This window comes from Rattus norvegicus, chromosome 6 (genome assembly GCF_021556685.1).
Source record: "Rattus norvegicus strain SHRSP/BbbUtx chromosome 6, alternate assembly SHRSP_T2T, whole genome shotgun sequence".
Taxonomy (NCBI): Eukaryota; Metazoa; Chordata; class Mammalia; order Rodentia; family Muridae; genus Rattus; species Rattus norvegicus.
The window spans coordinates 100,182,041-100,203,219 of NC_141539.1; the positions used below are offsets into that span (position 1 = coordinate 100,182,041).

General features: G+C 40.5%; 1 protein-coding gene across 1 annotated transcript in view; it reads right to left on the reverse strand.

Annotated features, from left to right (window-relative positions):
• Kcnh5 (potassium voltage-gated channel subfamily H member 5) overlaps positions 1 to 21,179 on the reverse strand; it is a 285,644-nt gene that overhangs the window by 232,369 nt on the left and 32,096 nt on the right. The window contains 2 exon segments of the mRNA NM_133610.2: positions 9,692 to 9,820; positions 16,014 to 16,120. Coding sequence (NP_598294.1) covers positions 9,692 to 9,820; positions 16,014 to 16,120 — 236 coding nt within the window.

The following is a 21,179-nucleotide window of genomic DNA, read 5'->3' on the forward strand; positions in this document are numbered from 1 at the left end:
GAGCACATCCACACGCTGCTGAGATTCTAAAGCACAGACCAAAGCTCCCATTCCCCTGTTTCAACCTTCCATATCAACCTGGAAACTTCCGGGATAGCACAGTGAGCCCTTGGAAGAGAGGTCATTAGCTTCTGACCACAGGGATTTGTACCACATCTATCACCTGTCATCTCCTCTTACTGTTTCCAACCTTAATGAACCAACAGAAAATTAATTTAAAAACAATTCAAAATGTAGTCAAGTCTTCCAGAGTTCCTTTTACTCACTATAATATCCCATTCTTTTCTATATTACACCCGTCCTGCCTGTCTAGAATTCTATCTGGCTAATGGCAGTTCGGACTCAATTGAAGGATTACTTGATTCTGCAAGCTTCCCAGAGCCACCTGAGATACCCTCCTTCATACCATGGCACGCGCGCACACACACACACACACACACACACACACACACCCCTCATGTGACGTAACAACATCAATGCAGACATCGTTTACTTTGGGTAAATTAAAGTTCATCTCTTCATAGTGGCACTAAAGCTGTCGGTAGGTTAACAAAAGGTGACTGACTAATCCAATTTTCCTTAAGACTAAAGCCCACTTATGTGTTCCTATAGTGGGCCTTGGTCAGTTTACTGGATTGGGTGTAAATAATGAGGGTGCCCTTTGATGACTGCAACTATTTCAGTCATCAACATGCTAAAATATATTGATAATTCCTCATCTTACAGTAACTGAGTATTATAGTTGCATTGGCTATTTCTAGAAACTTCTCAGCTCATCGTTTTTCTTCCTGAAGGCTCACGTTTCTTTAAAAAAAAAAGATGATTCAAGATCTCTGTACATCTGAGTAGGGTCAAAAGAGAAAATCATTTGCATTCTGTGTATACAATAAAGTTTGCCTGGAAAAATATTTTGGGAACAAAGGAGAAATACGGGAAGAATGTGTGTAATAAACCGAACAAGAGGGCAAGCCTTCAGAATGTTAACTTTTGCTCATCTCCTACAACCACATCGACAATAAGGCATGTGAGGAAGGAAGAACACAGCCATGAAAGCTATCGTCACTGATGCTGCTGCATTTCAGAATAAGGAAGCAGTAAATCCTAATTTAAATACTCAGAAAACACTGGTTTCCATGTGTCTGTGCACAACTATATACAATCTGATCAACATAGCGTGTAGAGGGCAGTAATTGCATTTTGATAGAATAAGTGAAGCACTGAGAGAAAAAGTTAAACAGATTAGCACACATCTTGCTTTAAATACAATGAAAATGCAGCAAAGGCGCTAGGCTCAGCTTTTGGCGCATGTCAATATGATTCATGACATTAGGGAAGAACTGTGGAACGGAGAAGGTAGAGTGGCTCCTACTCTTCAGAAAGAACTTGAGGAACCACTAGCTGAGAAAGAAAGGCAGGGCTAGGTGAGGAGGCAGTTCTAGCACGGAGAAACCAAAGTCAAGGTCGATTGTCAGGGAGTCATCCAGTAGGAGTTTGCTATCAACTTGGCCCATAAGTTGGAGAACCAAAGCCAAGCCAAAGTGTGCTCCTTTCATATGTAAATTAGTGAAAAAGCAGGAACCACTGCTCCTGTGTGCACTGGCCAGGGCCCTCTGGCAGCCCTCTGCTCTAATGCTCTAACATTAGCATTTTTCTGAAGACTTCTATACCTCCTTACCCCCACCACTTTCCCACACACTTCACCTGAAACCAATAAAAGCCACACCAAACATAAGAACCTGAAGCTTCCCCTCTCGCTTGCTCACCATGGGACCTCACTCTTGCCTGTTCCTCATCGTACCTCACTCTTACCTGCTCCCCACTATCTCTAAGAATTAGGCACTCGTTTCTCCTTGATGACGCATACTATACACAGACACATGCTCAAGAAGTCTGCAGCCTTTCCGCTACTGTGAATCACGCCCTGTTGAGTCTTCTTATGCCAATCCTTTTGTGCTCCGGATCTGCCTCCAGACAATGTGAGTCTATTTAATCTTTCCCCAACCCCAACGTTACAGTCAAACTTTGAAAAGAGTCACACAATCACACTGTCTAGGTCAAAGCAAAAAGACTCATCAGCAGTTCTTACTTCTCCCCAGGACTGCATCCACCCACCTCCCTACAGAAATCTAACTGTGCCCCTGACAGCTCAGCAGTTCGCTGATGTTACTTAGACATGGTCGATACGGGGTAATCTGAACAGACAGTTGTCTATGACGAGTAAAATGCTTGCACTGTAAGTTGTTCATGGCATTATGAGAACATTTGTTCTCTTAAAAGCTCAGGCTGCCAACTCCTTCTTAATAAAACATTAGTTTAGCTCTATTGGGTTGCAATTAACCTCTTTGTCATGGACTGCCTAATCTTAAAAATGAAAGGAAGTCACAGAGGCAGTTAAATCAATCTATTGGGCTGCAACACAAGATTCCAATCTATATGGGAAAAGCTTAGGTAAACAATTTTGCTCTCAGCCAACAAGACGGCCTTGGCATAATTACTCCTACTTCTTCCTCTCTAAAGAAAAGCATTGGCTTTTGCAAGCAGGTTACTTTTTTTGATGTTATTTTTATTCCGGAAGAATTTTTTTAACCTCATTATTGGCAAAAAGGTGTCATGACTGCTTGGCAGAGGATGTCTCACACGGCAATTATCTTGGCAGTTTGGAAGTCTGTTTGAAAATCCTGTACAGTATCAATGGGCAGAGATTTGGATAATGATCTTCAGAACACAAAAGATAATCAGCAGCATGGACCTCCTGGGCTTTCATCTGCATTTTATGATAGATAAAGTATCAGATACAGTTGATAGATTGCCTGAACAAATCTTCCAACATCCCCATACCAGGAACAAAACATAACAAGACTACTTCGCCCTGTGGAATTAGCTTCAGACCATTTGGTTGGTTCTAAGAGCACAGCTCTGTCAGAAATACAGCATCTTCCTGAGGCCTATGCTTAGGAACAGGGAATTAAGGTGGCTGTGCTTGCCAGTGTCTTCCCTCCTGCAGAAGACAAGACAGCAATGGGCAATCTGGAGAACGTGAGGCTTGAGTCTCTTCAGCAGAAGAATGGAGATGATAACATAAACATCACAATTAGCGCAATGAGCAGTGATGAACTTAGACCTGGTAGTCATGTACTCTCCATCAGAGCTGATGAGCTTCCCTACACTGTTTGCTGCCATCGCTTGTGCCCCAATTTGTCATGATTCATTGTTGATATTAGACATTAGCACTCAGTTTAAGAACAAAACCAAAGTAATTCAGGATGAAACTGTAGTGGACATAGGGTTTGCAATAAGCAGGGCTGCCTCAATTACTGATGTGTTCATAAAAAGATAAATGGGGGGTATATGTTCTATGGAGGTGTGGTGAGGTATGGAGGAAGGGGGTGCCTCTGTTTAGGGCATGGGGAGGGGAGTTGAGAGGGTAGTGGGGGTAGAGTAAGGCAGAGAGAGAGAGAGAGAGAGAGAGAGAGAGAGAGAGAAGAGGAGTAGAGGCCAGCCATGAGAGAGAGGAGGGAGGGGAATAGGGAGAGAATGGACAAAGGGGGGAGAGATTAAGAGAGTGCAAAAGAGTGAGGACAAGGCAAGAAGCCCCTTTCATAGAGCCAGGATGACCTGGCTGTTGCCAGGTCACTGTGTGGTGGGGCTTAGACAGAATGCTAACAATTACTGCAGCCATGGCCTTAACCACCACAGTCAGTGTCTGATCTGATTCAGAAGCTAAATTCAGAGTCCATTTCTTCAAGGCTTTTAACCATTTGTCTGAGTTTCTTGGTGTGTGTGAGGGGGTGGGGTTGGCGATATAAACAAGAGATCAGTATGAATGCAAACCAGCAAATTTGGCAGATCTTCAAAGGCTAGAGGCCCTCGTCTAATCAATACGCCATTTGAAAATCCCTTTCCTTGCACCTAATCAAAACTGAACTTCAACTAAACCAACTTTTACCCACTGCTCATCTCCATTTTGACTGGACAAAAGTAGAGAACAGGATGAGGACCATGGACACTAGTGAAATTCTAGACAAAGAGCCTCAGAGGGCCTCCATGCTGCCCAGTGGTCCTGTGTCTCCCCTTTCTAATGGCTGCTTCACTCTCTTAACTCCTCTCTTGTGTCCTTTTCTATTCTTATACTCAGTTAATCACTAAGAAGACAGGGGCATTTGGAAGAAAGCTTCTACAATTTTGTTTGTCTTCCTCACCGGAATATTAGAGAAGGGACCAGGGGGTTGGGGATTTAGCTCAGTGGTAGAGCACTTGCCTAGCAAGCGCAAGGCCCTGGGTTTGGTCCCCAGCTCCGAAAAAAAAAAGAAAAAAAAGAGCAAAATAGAGAAGGGGCCACTCCTACATCCCCAGAAATAGTCTCAGTTCAACTTTTTGTTGGGAAAATAAACAGATAAAAGTAAGGTTAGAAGAATAGGATACGCTTGTAAAGATCATGAAAAAGTTTGTATTAAGTTACTGTGAGGCCAAAGGCTGCATCAAAGGCAACATCACTATTTTTTATTCAATATTCTAAACACAAATCATTTTGATATTATGATAATTATAATAAAATTGCATGTCCTCTATATCCAAAAGGTTTAATTTCTTCTTTGTCTTTAAAATAGAAACATGTACTATTTTACAAAGCTTCTATAAATGTTCTCCTCTTCCTGTATCACTAGCTTCAAAGATACAGTAGGATGATGACTTAATGGTGTAAGTATTTCATGTCTTTTGAATTTTTCATGTTAAATGTACAGTTCACATGAATAATAGAAAGTACTTCGTATGCAGCATTCACAGCCGCATTACGCAATGCCTTTTCAGTAATCCGCTAGCTAGAGAGAAGGCATATGGGAGTCTCGGAACAAAAATTATTTTGAAATTAACCCATCTTCTAGAATATCTGGCACTAGAAAAGGGCATTTTATACCATTACTGTTCCTAGGATTATTATTTCGCGTACTTATTGAGCTCACTGTCCAACGATCAAGTGGTCTGATCCATGTGGGGTCACTCAAAAATAATTTATAAAAAGAGATAGTTCAACTCAAAAGAGACTGTGTCTTACAAGCACACTGATACAGGGGATGCAGAGTGATGAAAGAGAGCATAGGAGAACGGAGAGGCATCCACTTCAGAAATAAGTCAGGTCTTCAATTACCTCTATAAGTCCCCACCCCAGTTCATGCCAGAATGCTGCCAACTTCCAGGTCCCGTAAATATAAACTTACTAATTACCACTAAGGTTCAGCAGGTCAAAATGGTGCAGAAGCATTGCCTGTCCCTGGGCAGCTTCAACTGTGTCATAAATTACATAGAGTAAATCGGAACAAAAACACGCCTCTAATATAAATATATGCATATTCTGGACTGAAACTAGGATATGAGAACTCTTCACTCAAAGATGACAGCCATTCATGTGTGAAGACATCAAAAGTCGCCTGAAGAATGTTTTAGGTTATCAATTACCTATCAACTCTTTTATCTTTAACGTTTTAAACACCTCACCTAAGCATATAGTTCACTGTTAACCACAAGGTTTGCATGAGAATATAGAAGATCATCCCCCTGTTCCTACTTTTCTAAGGATTTTTAAATCATGAATGAATGTTGAATTTTTTTCAGATGCTTTTTATGAGTGAGTTTTGAATTTTTCAAATGCTTTTTCTATGCCAACTGAAGGGATCATATGGTTTTTTTGTTTTGTTTTGTTTTTAACCAACTCACTGATAGGATGGATTTGGAGAATTGCTTTTTGAAGACTGAACTCATTTGATTGTCCTGCATAATTCCTTGTATACTTTATGGATTCAGTTTTGTGGATGATCACATGTTAAGAGTGAAACATTCATCTATCATTTCCTTTTTCTGTAATGTCTTTCCTGGATTTGGTATCAGAGCAGTACTGTCTTCCTCACATGAGTTGGGAGACTTCCCTCTGCTTTTGCATTCTGAAAGAGACCTATAAGATAGGCAGGCAACCCCAAAAATGTTGTGGGCACATGTGTACAACAGGCATGTCCAGAAGGCAGCAGTTCACAGACCTCTTCCCCATCCCTCAGCTCTTGTGTTCTTTCTGCCTCTTCTTCCAACATGTTCCTTGACCCTTGATGTGTTGGGAGACTGATTAGAATCATCCATTTAGGGAGGGAGGCATTTGAGGGGAGGGGAGGAGAACTTAGAAGACGGGAATGGTGGCTATCTTATATGGGTGTGTAAAATCCTGAAGGAAAAGGAGAAATATCTTCCTTCAGCATTTATTAGGGTATCCTGATGAAACTATTCCATCTATTTCCTTGGTTTGGGTCAATTACTCTTTACTGCTTAAGTGTTTAATGGTGATGAGGCATTAAGATTTTCTGTTTCATGAGAGTGGTCTATTTCTTGTAAGTCATCAATGGTGACCACAGGGTGATCATTGTCTAAGCTTCAGTAGCCACAGCATAAGTGGACATAGGCTTTTCATTTTCTGCACTGGCAGTTTGTGTCTTCCCTCTTTTTTCTTGGTTATCAGAGATAGAGGGTAACTATAATGGTATTTTCATTATAAGAGTTAGCCTTGAGTTTTGGTGGGTTTTCCCCAACGTTGTCCTGTTTTTCAGTGATTTCTCCCATACAGTTTAGAATGTCTTGTCCTCCGCTTGCTTTGGTTTAACATTCTCTTCTTTACCTAGCTTCTTAAGATGGAAACTAGGCTACTGTTTTTTTTAAGACATTTTCTTTTGTCATATATATATATACATATATATGTATATATGTATATATATATATATATATATATATATATATTCCTCTAAGTAGTGCCTTTACTCTCTTCCACAAACTTGAAAGGTCTAAATTTTGATTTAGTTCAAAATATTTTTTACTTAAGATTATTTCACGCATAGATTGTTTAACAATGTGTTCTTTAACTTCCAAATTGTTGCAGAGTTTTCCAAGCATCTTTCAATTATTGAATTCTAATTTGATTCCATTATGGCCTGGGATACATTTTCTTTTTTTTTTTTTTTTTGGTTTTTTTTTTTTTTTTTTTCGGAGCTGGGGACTGAACCCAGGGCCTTGCGCTTCCTAGGTAAGTGCTCTACCACTGAGCTAAATCCCCAGCACATGGGATACATTTTCAAAGGTATATATTTGTTTAAATTGATAAAAAAAAAGTATAGCTCAGAATATAGTATATATGGTGAGTGTTCCATATACAACTCAGAAAAAAATCTTTCTTTAGCCTATGTCTGAAGTACCATGAAGTTTCAAAGAAATAAATCAACATTAAGTACAAAGATGATTCGAAGTATGTTTTAATTTTTTAAAAGTAGTATTAGCTGGTTGTGATGGCGCATGCCTGGAATTCCAGCATTTGGATGACTGACACAGCAGAATACTGAACTGTAGGTTTGTCTGGGCTATACAAAGGAGAGAGAGAGAGAGAGAGAGAGAGAGAGAGAGAGAGAGAGAGAGAGAGAGAGAGAGATATCTAGGCGCTAAATTAGATATTTTACTTGATCTTCCAGAAAATGATTTCATAGAGTCTAGAATTTCAGAGACACATATAAATTAATTTGTTCAGGCATTATTTTCAATGCCTGGCACAGTATAAAGTTTCTCCTTTTAATTTGGTACTAACAAAATGTGAATAGATGCAATATTATGTATTTAGACTCACCTGCAAGGGATAAATTAATGTCATTTTCTGTAATTACAGTTGCGGTTGGAAAGCTTAAAGCTCTGTGCTGGTTTTTCTTTTCTTTTCTTTTAGAAGGAAGGGAAAGGAGCGTTTGCCAACTGCATAAAGGCAGGCATTCCCTTTTGGTCGCCTAAGAGGTTCTTAAAAATAACATTTTATAAAACCTATTTCTAAATGAATTTAAAAATCTCCATTTATATGACACCAGCTTCTAATTTAAACCTAAATGGAGAAATTAAATCGGGAATAAAATGAATTGGAAAGAAGAAAGAGTGCTCTAGGTTTCCATAGCCGGGTCTCTGGATGCCGCCGTCAACAACGCTCCACTTGGGAGGCTTGCACTGAGCCAGCCACTCTCGTTATGACAAAATTACACAACTTCCACTCAAGAGAACATACAACTGAAATAAATAGAAGCTGAGAAGTAAACTGAATGTAATCAGCCGGCGAGACTCAGTTGATTGAACAAAAAAACTCAATCAAATTATCAACAGCTCTCCAGTAAGACCTCAGCAAAATCAGTCCTGGGTTTGTGTAATCCCTTCCCTCTAAAGCTCCCTGGGTACAGGGTGCCGAAATGCCAATCAGGCTGTTCCCAAATTAACCACGCTCTATGGAATTCCTCCCCACACTTCACTAGGATGAATGTTGAGAAGACTAAGGGCCATGGGTAGACCTGGCAGGAGAGGGAGACAGGGAAAGAAAATATGCTGTAGACACCCACGCATCCTATTTTTTTTTAATTTCTCTGCCCCATACTCCTAGATTGGACAAAAGGGTGAAGCGCTCCAAGAACCCTGACTTCATCCCACTTTCACTGTGCACCATGAGGGGTCCTTGGGAGAAGTCTTACCTCCTGTGTTGAATGGAGACCTGGGTTGAGATGTGTCTGCTCTTGCAGAAGTGCTTTTGAATCAGGAACATGTATACGAGGCCCTGTTCCCATCCACAAGCTGAGCCTTATGTATATAATCTAGACTGTTCTTTTAGGATCTGCACTTTTATAGCCTATTTTTGAAGAGTAATACATTTGCAAGATGATTGACTCAATCTTTGCCTGAATGCAGGGAGTGTACAGAAAACTCAGAGGCAATACACGTACATCTTGGGGGGTATATATGTAATAGGGGGCAGAATTAAACCTATATTTTAAAAACATCACCAAATCTGTTAGAAAACAAGTCAGTATGTGTAATGCTGAAATGTGGGGGCTTTCCGATTTCTCTAGCTACATTTTCTAAGTGCATAAAAATTCCAGGTTTTCAACCAGAGCTTCCAGGGACTAAGCCACTACCCAAAGACTATACATGGACTGACCCTGGGCTCCAACCTCATAGGTAGCAATGAATATCCTAGTAAGAGCACCAGTGGAAGGGGAAGCCCTTGGTCCTGCCAAGGCTGGACCCCCAGTGAACGGGATTGTTGGGGGGAGGGCGGTAATGGGGGGAGGATGGCGAGGGGAAAACCCATATAGAAGGGGAGGGGTAGGAGTTAGGGGGATGTTTTGCCTGGAAACTGGGAAAGGTAATAACAATTGAAATGTAAATAAGAAATACCCAATTTAATAAAGATGGAGAAAAGGAAAAGAAAAAAATCCAGGTTTGTCTTTGTCTGTCAGTCTTTTGTTTGTTTATTTGTTTGTTTGTAATCAGCCCTTTGTACGTCACAGTGTGTTCTTACCATCAGTAATAACTCCCAGGATACTACTGGCTTTGTGTGTCTTTCCCTTTGAGGCAACCATACGTGTGATAAGAGGTACAATTCATTGGATTTTTGTTAATTTATTTATTTCATTCCAGCTTGATTTCTTTTAATTGTTGATACTTAAGTTGTCAGTGGACATGCTTTTTTTATATGTTTCAGCTTAAAGTTATTCATTATGTGTGGATGTAAATATAGATTTGGTGTTTTACAAAGAAGAAGAGGAGGGAGAGAAGGAGGAGGAGGTGATGGTGTTGGTGGTGGTGGTGGCAAGTAAAAGGTCACCAACTTCTTGGGCATGGAAACTGTTTTGGAAATTACCTTTTGTTGAGTCATCCTCTATGGGCTGTTTGAACAGCGTGATATCCTTGAACGTACACAGGAACAAGACCACCTTCTCGTGTTCGTTTCTTATTGGTGCGATTTGCATGTAAAACCAAACGGGGGTACCTGCAGTGGAGAAAGAGGGAGAAAGAGAGCAGAGGTTTGTCAGGCCACAGCAAGGGTTAGCTTCCCTGACTCTGTCCTGTCCCTTTGCTTCAACACCAAAACAGTGGTTTTGTTATGGGAATAAATGCAATGTTTTAACCAGAGCCGCTGGTTCAGGCCTATAATCAGGCTCCTGTATACTGAGGAGGCTGAGGCAGGAGGATCACAAATTTAAGAATGACCTGTACTACAAAGTGAGCTCAAGAGTACACCAGACAACTTAGTAAGACCCTGTCTCACAAATAATTAAGATTAAAATTAAAAGTTTAACAAGGACTGGGGACATAGTTCAGTGATGGGGTGCTTGTCTTGTATGCATGAGGCCTTGAATTCAATCTCCATCTAAAGCAACAAAATGAAAGGAAACAAAATTTGTGCCAATTCTGTTTAAATGGTCATGCTAATAATAGCAGTCTTAAACTACTGCTCTATCAGCTACCAGTTGCTCAGATTCAATGAGTGTATTTTTAACCCCAAATATGAACATTCTAAAGAAAAGTACAGGGGCTCTCCCAACGTGCGCACTTGGTCCTAAAGTAATACCAGTATCGCCTTTAGGTCTGTGTCCTGAGGCCTCTGACAGTCTCACCGAGTGTGATCACTCCCGCATGCCGCTCTGGTCTTGTCACTTTGACAAGTGTTTCCAATTAGCTGCAACAGCAACAACGCCCTGACAAGCTTGGCTCTCAGAAGAGCGTCTAGAATGTTGCTTCTGTCCCAAGGCTCTCTCTTCCCTCAGATGGACTTAAGTGTCACCTCGATAGCTGTGTCCCCTGTCATTGGAGACACCACCATTACTTGATACCTACTGTGCTACCCGAAACCTCTAAGGCAATCATCAAAGGGGAAGAAAGATCGCCTGTGTTTAGGGCTTGAGAATCTCCAGTGTCTTGGTGAGCCACAGCCTCCTGCCCCTTGAGGCCACATCACTCTTCAAGGAACAGCCACTGCACTCTCCAGACAGATGAGGGCTTCACAGTTTTAAAGCTCAAGGTCCGGACAGACCTAAGAACTGGGAAATAAACTGCGACGGTGGACTAAATGGAGGTATGAGAAGTAACCTCAAGGGAACAATTCTCCGCACAGTGGCAGCACACTGAAAGAACATTCTACCACAGTGGAAAGAATAATAAATAAATAAGTTCATTTTCCATCAGATTTTTATCAAGCAAACGAGCGATAAAGGCCCTCAAATGGCCCACACTTAGGGGCAGAAGGGGTTTCGTCAGGTTCAGGATTTGGAGAGTGGATGTGTAGCTGACGCAGCTGAGAACTTAGAGCATCTTAGCGACCCCCCAACAAAACTGAGTAACATCCTCCTTCATACCTGACCCCTCCCCTAATGCCATTGCCAGTTCCGTTTAAACAGTCACCGTAATAATAGTGCTCTTAAATCACCTGCTAAACCTGGGGAATCTACCTAAGTCATGGAAGGGCTAATTCGTCATTTATGCCAGATGAGTTTAGTCCCTCAGCAGGCTCCAGAAGCCAGAGCACTGCAGAGGGATTTATAAAATAACATTCAGCTCTGGCCACCGAGTCTCTGTGGCTCTAACAAGTCCATAGAAGGGCACAGCCCTCTCTGAGATAATTGCAGAATGAGAAGGGGACTTGGAAGCAACTCCATCATCTCCCAGCCAGGCTTTCTCCCTATTTCCTGCTCCTCCTGTTAAACAGCGTGTCTGGGAACTGTGAGTGACACACAGTTTTACAAATAACCACTGCCAGGCACTGCTGTGTTTATAGCCAGTGGCTGTTCCAACATGGTGAGCCAGAGGCAGAGAGGGTTATAAACAAAGAAAAAAGAGCATTGAAACTCCTTTTCTTTTTCCAGGGCCTGCTAGAAATCTGGACGAGAGCTGGTGTCACAGTCATGCCTTCCCATGGTAACAGCCACTTCCGAAATTCTGGCTGAGGCAGGGCTGTCTGAAAAGCCGTTTCCAGATATCAAGGTAGAATTTTTTTTTTCAGCTCGCAGGCTCAGACTTCCCCCAGAAAAGGCTGAATATTTTCAAGCAACTGTGAAATAGCCTCTATATTCTAGTTTTAAGGGTCAAATAGACAGGAATTCTGAGAAGGAATATATATCATATACATAATATATGATAATATATTATAATCAGAAGAATTATAACATTCTTCTTGCAGTTGGTGTACAAAAGCTGTTTGAGATGACCCCTTCCAAGATTCCTTTGAATCTGACTAAAATGCTTGTGCTCTACCCTAATGCGTGGATAATACCTATCCTTCCTATTAAAAGAAAAATCAAAATTAAATACAGATGCAGAGAGCACACAGAAGGAAACGGGAGCTTTCTGCAGGGCTGCAGGGCCCGTCTCCTACCAGCTACATGGCAGACATTCATACAGCAATGTTCAGTTCCCTTAAGAGACAGGGCAAAGTTGAACAAAAAGTCATATAATTTCAAACCATAACTATCCTGGAAGGAAAATTGTAAAAATGTAAATTTCGAGTTATTGCCAATGTGTTTAAAAGTAAATAAACAAAACAGAAGTACTTTTGACAGACTCTAACTGTGGCCTTGACTACAATGTCTGAAAATTGAGTAATTGTTAATTCTGCTTAATGGGAGGATCCGTAATCTTCAATTATTTGCTAAGCTTGGACCATACATTAAGTCATCCAAAGACTAAAAATATCTATGTGAAAATGAAGGGGGCCTGGGCATTCAGCATCCTATGAATCATAAATGAATATTTGAGCCTAAAGGGAAGATGGGGAAAACATGCACAGCCTGTGCAGCAGGAAGAACTGATCATTCAGACCTGACTGCTCTCTTTGTGACACAGCAGCTGAGCAGGACTTCACACAGAAACAACTCTTTGGCCTTGACTCTAAAAACATAAGATAAAATAATGAAAGTTTCGATAAGCAAAACCATGGGAAAAAATGTTCCCATCACCAAATGCACTTCTCTGAGGTGATGTCTATGGGGGCTGTTATCCTTTTGTGGATCTAGTGCTAACAAAGAAAATCTAATTTTAATCCCACATATTCCATAAAGAATAACAGGTTGGGGGAAAAGAAAGGATAAACTGTGCACCATGTAATCCAACATATAATGAACCAAGACCGGTGTGTCCTGCTGAGGTTAGGGTATCTCCCACACTTAAAGAGACTATAGCATCCATTGAAGATGAATATGGATTTCGCTATCATTTACCATGAAAGCATGTGCGCACACACACACACACACACACACACATTTTAATATACATGATTATTGAAAATAAATTCTTCTTACAATATATTCTGATCTCAGTTTTTCCTCTTCCAACTCCTTCCAGATTCCCCCCCCACTTTATACCTACCCAAACTCCATGTCCTTCCTCTCTCTCTCTCTCTCTCTCTCTCTCTCTCTCTCTCTCTCTCCCTCTCTCTCTCTTTCTCCCTCTCCCTTTCTCCCTCTCTCTCCCTCTCTCTCTCTTTCTCTCTCTCTCTCCAAAAAACAGGCAAACAAAAGAACAACAACAAAAAAGGCAGAATTTTAAAATAAGAAGAGCAAGAAACATATGCAATACATACACACAAATAACCCCATAAAAACACAACAAACATCATAATATACAAGCAAAAGACAAGACAAAGAAACCCCACCAAAAACAAAGCAATAAGAGGCAAGAGGTCTACAAAAGTACCATTGCTTGTTTTGTGTAGACCATCTACTGTGGAGCATGGGCCCTGCTCCTAAGTGTGGTCAATGTATACCCAGAGAGAGACTACACTGAAGAAAATAGTTCTTCCTTTGCATACAGGTGTCATTTAGAGATGGCTTTTTGATTAAGGACTATGAAGGGACTACATATCAAGAAGAAGAAAAAGGAAAAAATGATATTTAAGAAAGCAGCAAAAAGAAATGAAGTCCATGTGACCATGCAATGAAGCCACAAAGTTAAATAGAAGACTTGATTGTTGAGGATGTGCAGGTAGTGGTGGTGGTTGGTTGGATGGTTAGTGGTTGGATGGTTGGATGGTTGGTTGGGTGGATGGTTGGATGGTTGGTTGGTTGGATGGTTGGATGGTTGGTTGGTTGGATGGTTGGTTGGTTGATTGGATGGTTGGTTGGTTGGTTGGTTGGTTGGTTGGTTGGTTGGTTGGTTAGATGGTTGGTTGGATGGTTGGTTGGATGGATGGATGGATGGATGGATGGATGGATGGATGGATGGATGGATGGATAAATGGATGGTTGGTTGGATGGTTGGTTGGTTGGATGGTTGGTTGAATGGTTGGTTGGTTGGATGGTTGATTGGTAGGTTGGATGGATGGATGGATGATTATTTTTCCCCAAATAGGGGCTGTACCACGAGGTTGTGTGTGATGACATATTTAATAACTGTGTACAATTCTGACCCTAGAGAATAATTCATAACACAGGAGATATTGACCAGATGCAACTGTCCTGACCGAAGGATAATGCCCATCACTCTTAAACAGGAAACAGTTCAAGTCTAGCTAAAGATTATTTTGTAACAGCTGACACCAAATAACCATATATCTACCTCACTGATATTTGTGCAGTAACCATAAAAGGGATTCCTATAATAATGTAGTTATGAACACACCTTAGCACAGACACTAGAGAAAACCTACTCTGAGAATAACTTAAAAGTTTTAAAACATAACCATCATATGATGTAACAGTCCCACATCTGAGTGTTTACCCAAAGATTTGAAGTCTGCAAAACATGCACACTTATGTTCACTGCACTACAATTCACAGGAGCCAGTTTATAATTGACCTGAATGCCCATTGGTATATAAACAGATAAGATAATGCATGTATACAAAGTGAATACCATTCAGTCTTTAAAAGAACTTCTTCGGCTGGGGAGATGACTCAGTGGGTAGGAATGCCTGCTAAGCAAGCATAAGGACCTACATGGAACCCACACAAAAACCAAACATGGCTCTGTGTGTGAATCACGCCAGCACTGGGAGAAACAGGAGAGAAGAAAGGCACAGAGATAGAAGGATGAGTGGAGTTTGCAGACTAATTAGTTGATCTGAAAAGTAAGAAGCTCAAGTGAGAGACCTGGTCTCCAGGGGGTACAGAAGGGAAGAGAGGAAGGCATCTAATGTCCTCTTCTGACCTCCATATTCTGTGTACCCCCATATGTGGGTATACACATACATATACAATACACGAATATACACACATGTATACATATGCACATAAAGCACACACATGCACACACAGAGTGTGGGGAGAGAGCTAGTTTATGATATTTACAACAACATTGAAGAAATAAATATACATAGTGCTAAGTACTAAGTAAAATAAGGCAGATAGAGCAGACCAATAGAAAAGGTGTGCTCATTTTAATTGGAACTAAGTCAACGAAACACATAGCAGACAGCAGAGGTTCTCAGCTATATGGTTGGGGTAGAAGTGACGAGAAGATGATTTAAGAATGCAATGCTTGTATGACACAAGAGATAAGTTTCTCTGTTCAGGTGTGAGATATGTTGCACAGCATGGTGAATATGGCTAATAATAACTGCTGACACCAGAGTTGCCAAGAGAGCAACTTCCAAAATTCTTACCACAAAAAGGAAATTTTTGAAATGCTGAATGTTACGTGTTTGATTTAAGTATACATATTGTATTCCTAAGTCATAGTGTCACTTCGTACCCAATAAATATGAACAACTATAACATTTAAAATAAAAATGTGGGACTGGAGAGATGGCTTAGCAGTTAAGAGCTCCTTTGCTTTTGCAGAAGATCTGAGTTCAGTTCCCAGCATCTGCATGACAGCTCACAGCCGTCTGTGATCCAGTTCCGGGAGATCAACATCTTCTGACCTTGGCTGGCACCAAGTGCGCACCTGGTACACATACATGCATGCAAGCAAAACATTCATCCATATCATAATTTTCACTAAGTAAAATATAAAATAAATCTGTAACAGTAAAATGAAACACACCATGCTTGTTTCCATTCTTCAAGAGGATTTTTTCAAGGGTTAAACTCATTATTAATTTTTCTCTCTAATCACACCAGCAACCTCTCCCCCCACACCAAGAGCACTAATGAAACATTGTATCTTCTCTGCCTTGTTGCTTAGCTACCATTTCCCAAACTAAAACTGAGAAAGACCTGGGTCATTTTATTGGTAACAAAAATACCTACGGTTTTTTTTATACAGAAGAACTTCAAAACAGTTTGACTCGTAGTTGTCAAAAGTCTGCCTGACTTTCTCAATGGTCTTCTTATCGGTCAGTTCTCCATACATAAAACTGGAAGAAATAAAAAAAGCCTGTTTCATTTTTGTGTCACAAATCAATCACGTCATTGTCTATGGTTAACTATTTCATTTTGCCTTGAATGATGTCCCTACACAATGAACTCAAATATGTAATTATTTCAGTAAATCTCATTGTGTAACACTAGAAGTTTGTGATCTATAGTAGGATATATAAAGACAGTAAAATGTTAAGCCATGTTTTAATCACTGTTGCTAAAACTTCTTGCTGATGGTTAGCTTTACTTACATAGCAAAGCAGAGAGGCAGAGAGAGCACTTCCTGGTTAGAAATAGTTTTCATATGCACTACCATTTCAATTACCATGATTCTATTAAACATGTATCACATCAACAGAGACCTTAGTCACTATGGTATGTTGACTGCAACTGTATGAAGTCAAACCACTGAAAGACACTGGTCCAGCCACCTCCCCTTATCAAGTGTTGTGCTTTCTCCTGTTTCAAATAGTCAAGCACGATCCAAAACTATTAAATGATAGATTCTAAAACATACAATTCAAATGTTGAAAATCATGTATCATTCCAAACAGCATGATGAAAGTTCTTGCCACCCTGCATCATCTACCACAATGATGTGAGCCCCATGCCCTGCTCAGGATATTCCAACTCTGTGCAAATCTATACACTCTGCATGCTACTCTGTTGGTCTCGAACTCACTGTCTCCATTAGCCAATCAGCTGCTTTAGTTTGACAGTGTGTATATTTTAGCAGGCATTATTTACTTCTTAATGGTCCCAAAATACAATAATAATGACTCTGGAAATTCTGATTTTTTTTCCAAAGAGAAGCCATACGATATTTCTTTAGTTAAAAACTAAAAGTACAAATAAAAAAGTTACATTTTAGAGTTGTCATATCCCAACCCAATGCATTATAATTGTTGTTTGTGATTATTGTTATTACTAAAGTCTTAAGGGAAACTTGTTACTACTAAATTTATGAAGGAAACATCATGAATTATATGTATAGGAGAAAACGGGTATGCAGTGTTTGCACTATTGTTGTTTTCAGAGTGTCCTGGTGCCCTGGAACATATACCCCAAGGACAAAGGGGAATTATCATTGATAATAGCTGCCTTTCTAGTTGCAACCAATCACATCATGTCCTCCAGAGCCTGTTGGTATCGGTAACCGCACTGGATACTTAGTTCACACAGATGGTGTTCCTTGTAGCTGGGCTTCCTTTTTTTTTTTATTTTTTTTCTCCCCCTGGTACTTCTATGCAACATTTTTTAAACAGACAATAGGAAGTAGAGACTAATCAACAAATACTAAATTCCACCAAAAAAATGAAAGATAATAATTGTAACCAGTTGAAAGTAAGAAAGAAAGGACCATAGGAATATTGCTATGCCAAGTTGAGAGATTTTGCAGACTTTCAGAGGAATTTCCATCAACACAAACAAGGAAAATGGCTCATAAACATAGGAGAATTCTTAAGCTGGTGTCTGGGGCAGGTTCATGTTTTAGATGTGGCTAGAAGATACAAAATAAATGTAGGATTAGGGAGTGAGCATATACGTGCCATAAAGGCTTTCCATTGTTAACAGTAGAAGAAAGCCCATAGCTAGATGGCTGGCTAGTGGCAACAGAAGTAACTATAAAGAAAGGAAAAACTGAAGGGAAAGAAGAACAGGTACTATTCAAACAAGATATTTAGCAGAAAGAGCTGGAATGCAGAGCAGATGAAATGGAGGTAAGGTAGGGCATGAGGGCAGACAGTTGAATAAAAAGGGACTGAAACCTACCAACTGCCCCAAGACAAGAACAGTTTGACACTTAGAACATTCAACCACAACGAAAAAAATACACAGGAGACCCCCTAACAGCTGACACTGACACTCTGAATTTTGGCTGCTGGGAAATCTTGAAGCCTCACTGTGTCTTCAAAGAGGGCATGCTATGACACTGCTCTAGATGGATGAGGAACTCTGGTCATGAAGCACAGCTTCTTCTACCTGGGTTGTTGTTGCACACCATCCACCTTCCCTGTGCCTGACTTCCTGTGTAACTTCTACTTAGGGTGCAACGATGTACTATACATGAATATTGCCCCCTATTCCATGGTAACCATACCACACATGCCCAGGGACCCTCCAGCCTGACTTCACTGGAACATGGTCCACAGACATTGACACACAGTCCTCACCTCTTGCTCCTGTGCTACATGACACTGATGTTGCCTGAGCCAACTAAGTTCTCTTCCCCCACTGCTCTGCATACCATACCCTCCTTGGCTGCTTGAATAACCCCACCTGACAGTCCTGCAGAGAACAACGGGCTTTAGTGTCCTGCTTCCCATGAACTGCACTCATAGCCAATGATTGCAGTTGAAGTTATTTCCAGGACATAACTATAGTGGTCAACTTGAACCAAAGCCAATGCAGCCTACTAAACAGACCCTCTAAGACACAGAGTTTAAGAAATTTCTCCAAATATGAAAAGCACTCAGTAGTGGAGGCACACTCCCCAATTCTTGTATGAAGGTTATCTAAGGAAATCACCATATTCCTGAGATACACCACTCCTGCTATACACCCAGAGGACTCGGAGCCCCACAACAGAGATCTTGCCTATCCATGGTCATTGCTGCACCCTTTGCAATAGAACGGATCCCCTAGAGATGCAAATGTAAGCATGAGGAAACATGAAGTAGGAAAAGTGCAAGGTAACAGGATAGATCTAAAAGAGTGTTAATTGTTCTCAAACAAGACTCCAGGGAAGGGAAAATAGAAAAAAATGTCTGAGCAGGAATTCAAGGGGGTGATTTCAAGGGTGATCAATGACGCACGAGATGATTTAAATAATCCTCTGAAACAGAAAAATCAATTAATGAAATGAATAAGAATTCATCAAAAGGAACCAATTCTAAGCCTTGGACGTGAATAATGAAAGAAGTCACATAAAAGATGTGAACAGGAGTCTCAACCATGAGCAAGATCAAGCAGAAAAATGTCTGAACTTAAAGACGGAGTTTGTGGAGTACCACTGTTACACTCAGATAATAAAAGAGAAAAATCATTAGCGAGAACAAAGAAAGTTTCCAAGACTTATGAGACATGTGTAAGGAACAAATGTTCAAATTATGAGGTTTCCAGGAGGTAAGGAAGGGGAGTAAAGAACAGAAAACCGATTCACATAACAAATGAGTCCCAGTCCCATCCATTTTCCTGAGTATGCCATGATTTCATTTTTCTTTATGGCTGACTAAGATCCCATCAAATATAAGTACCACATTTTCTTTACCCATTCATCTATCAATAGACATCGAGGCTAGTTTCATTACTCAACTATTGTAAATGATGTTGCAATGACCATGGGTGGGCAAGTATCCCAGTGGTGAGTTCAGAGTCCTCTGGGTGCATAAACAGGAGTAGTACAGCTCAGGAATATGGTGACCTTCAGTCTTAGATAACCTCCACACTAGCGATGGGGAATATGGCTCAGTTGGCATAGTATGTCTCTAGAATACACGGTGGCACATACATTCCAGAACCAAAAGGATCAGAAGTTTGAGGTCACCCTTGAGTTCAAAGCCATGCTGGGCTACATGAAACCTTATATAGAAAATAGAAAATGAACCTTCCACAGTGACAAAGAAAAAGCTGTTAACTTCCTTAATCTTGGAGAGTTACAGACACAGAGGAGCCCCAGAAAACCCAAGAAGCCCTGAATAGATTTGACTCAAACATGTCCCCATCATTGCATTTCACAATGTGCCAAACTTCCAAACTCTAAAAACATAAAAGCGTTCACTCACATTTAAGGTCACCACTCTTAAATTGATGGGAGATTTCTCAGCAGAAAACTAATAGACTATAAAAGGGATTATGACACCATATCAAATGCTAGAAGGGAGAAAAAAAGTGTTAACTTAGACTATTGCACTGAGAAATGCTATGGGAGAACAAAAGCGAGCTAACCAATGTACAAAAGTCCAAGGTAAAATTAGGAAATCCATCATTGCTAAAGCAGCCTTAACCAAATGATGCTCAAGGGAAGGCACACCTGAAAGTGAAAGAACAAAAGAGCTATAGCTACCGCTCTGAAAAGATGCGAAAGACTAAAACCCTCTACATGAGCAGTTACATAAAAGATAGAAAGAACTGACTCTCACCCACGTGGAAACAACAGAGATAAAGCTCAGGGCTGAAGACTACAATGTGGCCATTTGAACCAGAAAATGAAGAAAATGACACAAATAGTTCTCTACATAACACTAATAACCTTGGATGCAAACACATCAGAAGCCCCAAAGAAAAAATAAATATTGCCTGAAAGAACTAAAAAGCAAGACCCACCAGTGTGCTGCTTACAAGTAGGACTTACTTCCTGCTTCACCATTGAGCATACACAGACAAGGGCAGGGATGGAGCCTGCGAAAGTCGCTCCACACCAAGCCATCAAGAATGGCTATACTTGGACAAGCAGACCATAAATCAGAAATGGTAAAAAGACACGCAGAGGTGGTGTCTGTGTGCTGATGAAGGGAATCAGCTCAATGGAAGGTGTAACATGTATCTCTAACTAATGCTAAAATGCCTCATAGAGGTATTACATAGAGTATCCCTGTCTCAGAAAATAAAATAAAGCACACAATGTTCCAAAAACATATTGTTATATCTAAAGAAAGAAAGGGGCTACCACACGGTGACAGCTGTGGATATGAACATCTCACTTCTGCCAACGGACAAATCCAGAGCTCTCAGCAACATTCATCAGAGAAGTATCAAAGATAAACAACAAAACAGAGCAAATGAATTCAACATAAAAAGGCCACATATGATGGTCTCAGAGCAATACCATAGTGAGTAGAGAGGAAGACATTGAGATCATTTCCTATAAGATCTGGATAACATGTGCAACTCACATAAGTCATAAAGTATGGTACATTCCTAGCCAGAGCAATTAGATGAAAGGAACAAGCATGATACCCAGACAAAAAGAAAATCATATCATAATGTAAAGACCCCATCAGAAGATTACCAGGTCTGGTAGTCAAATTTGGTAGTTTCAGGATACAAACCCAA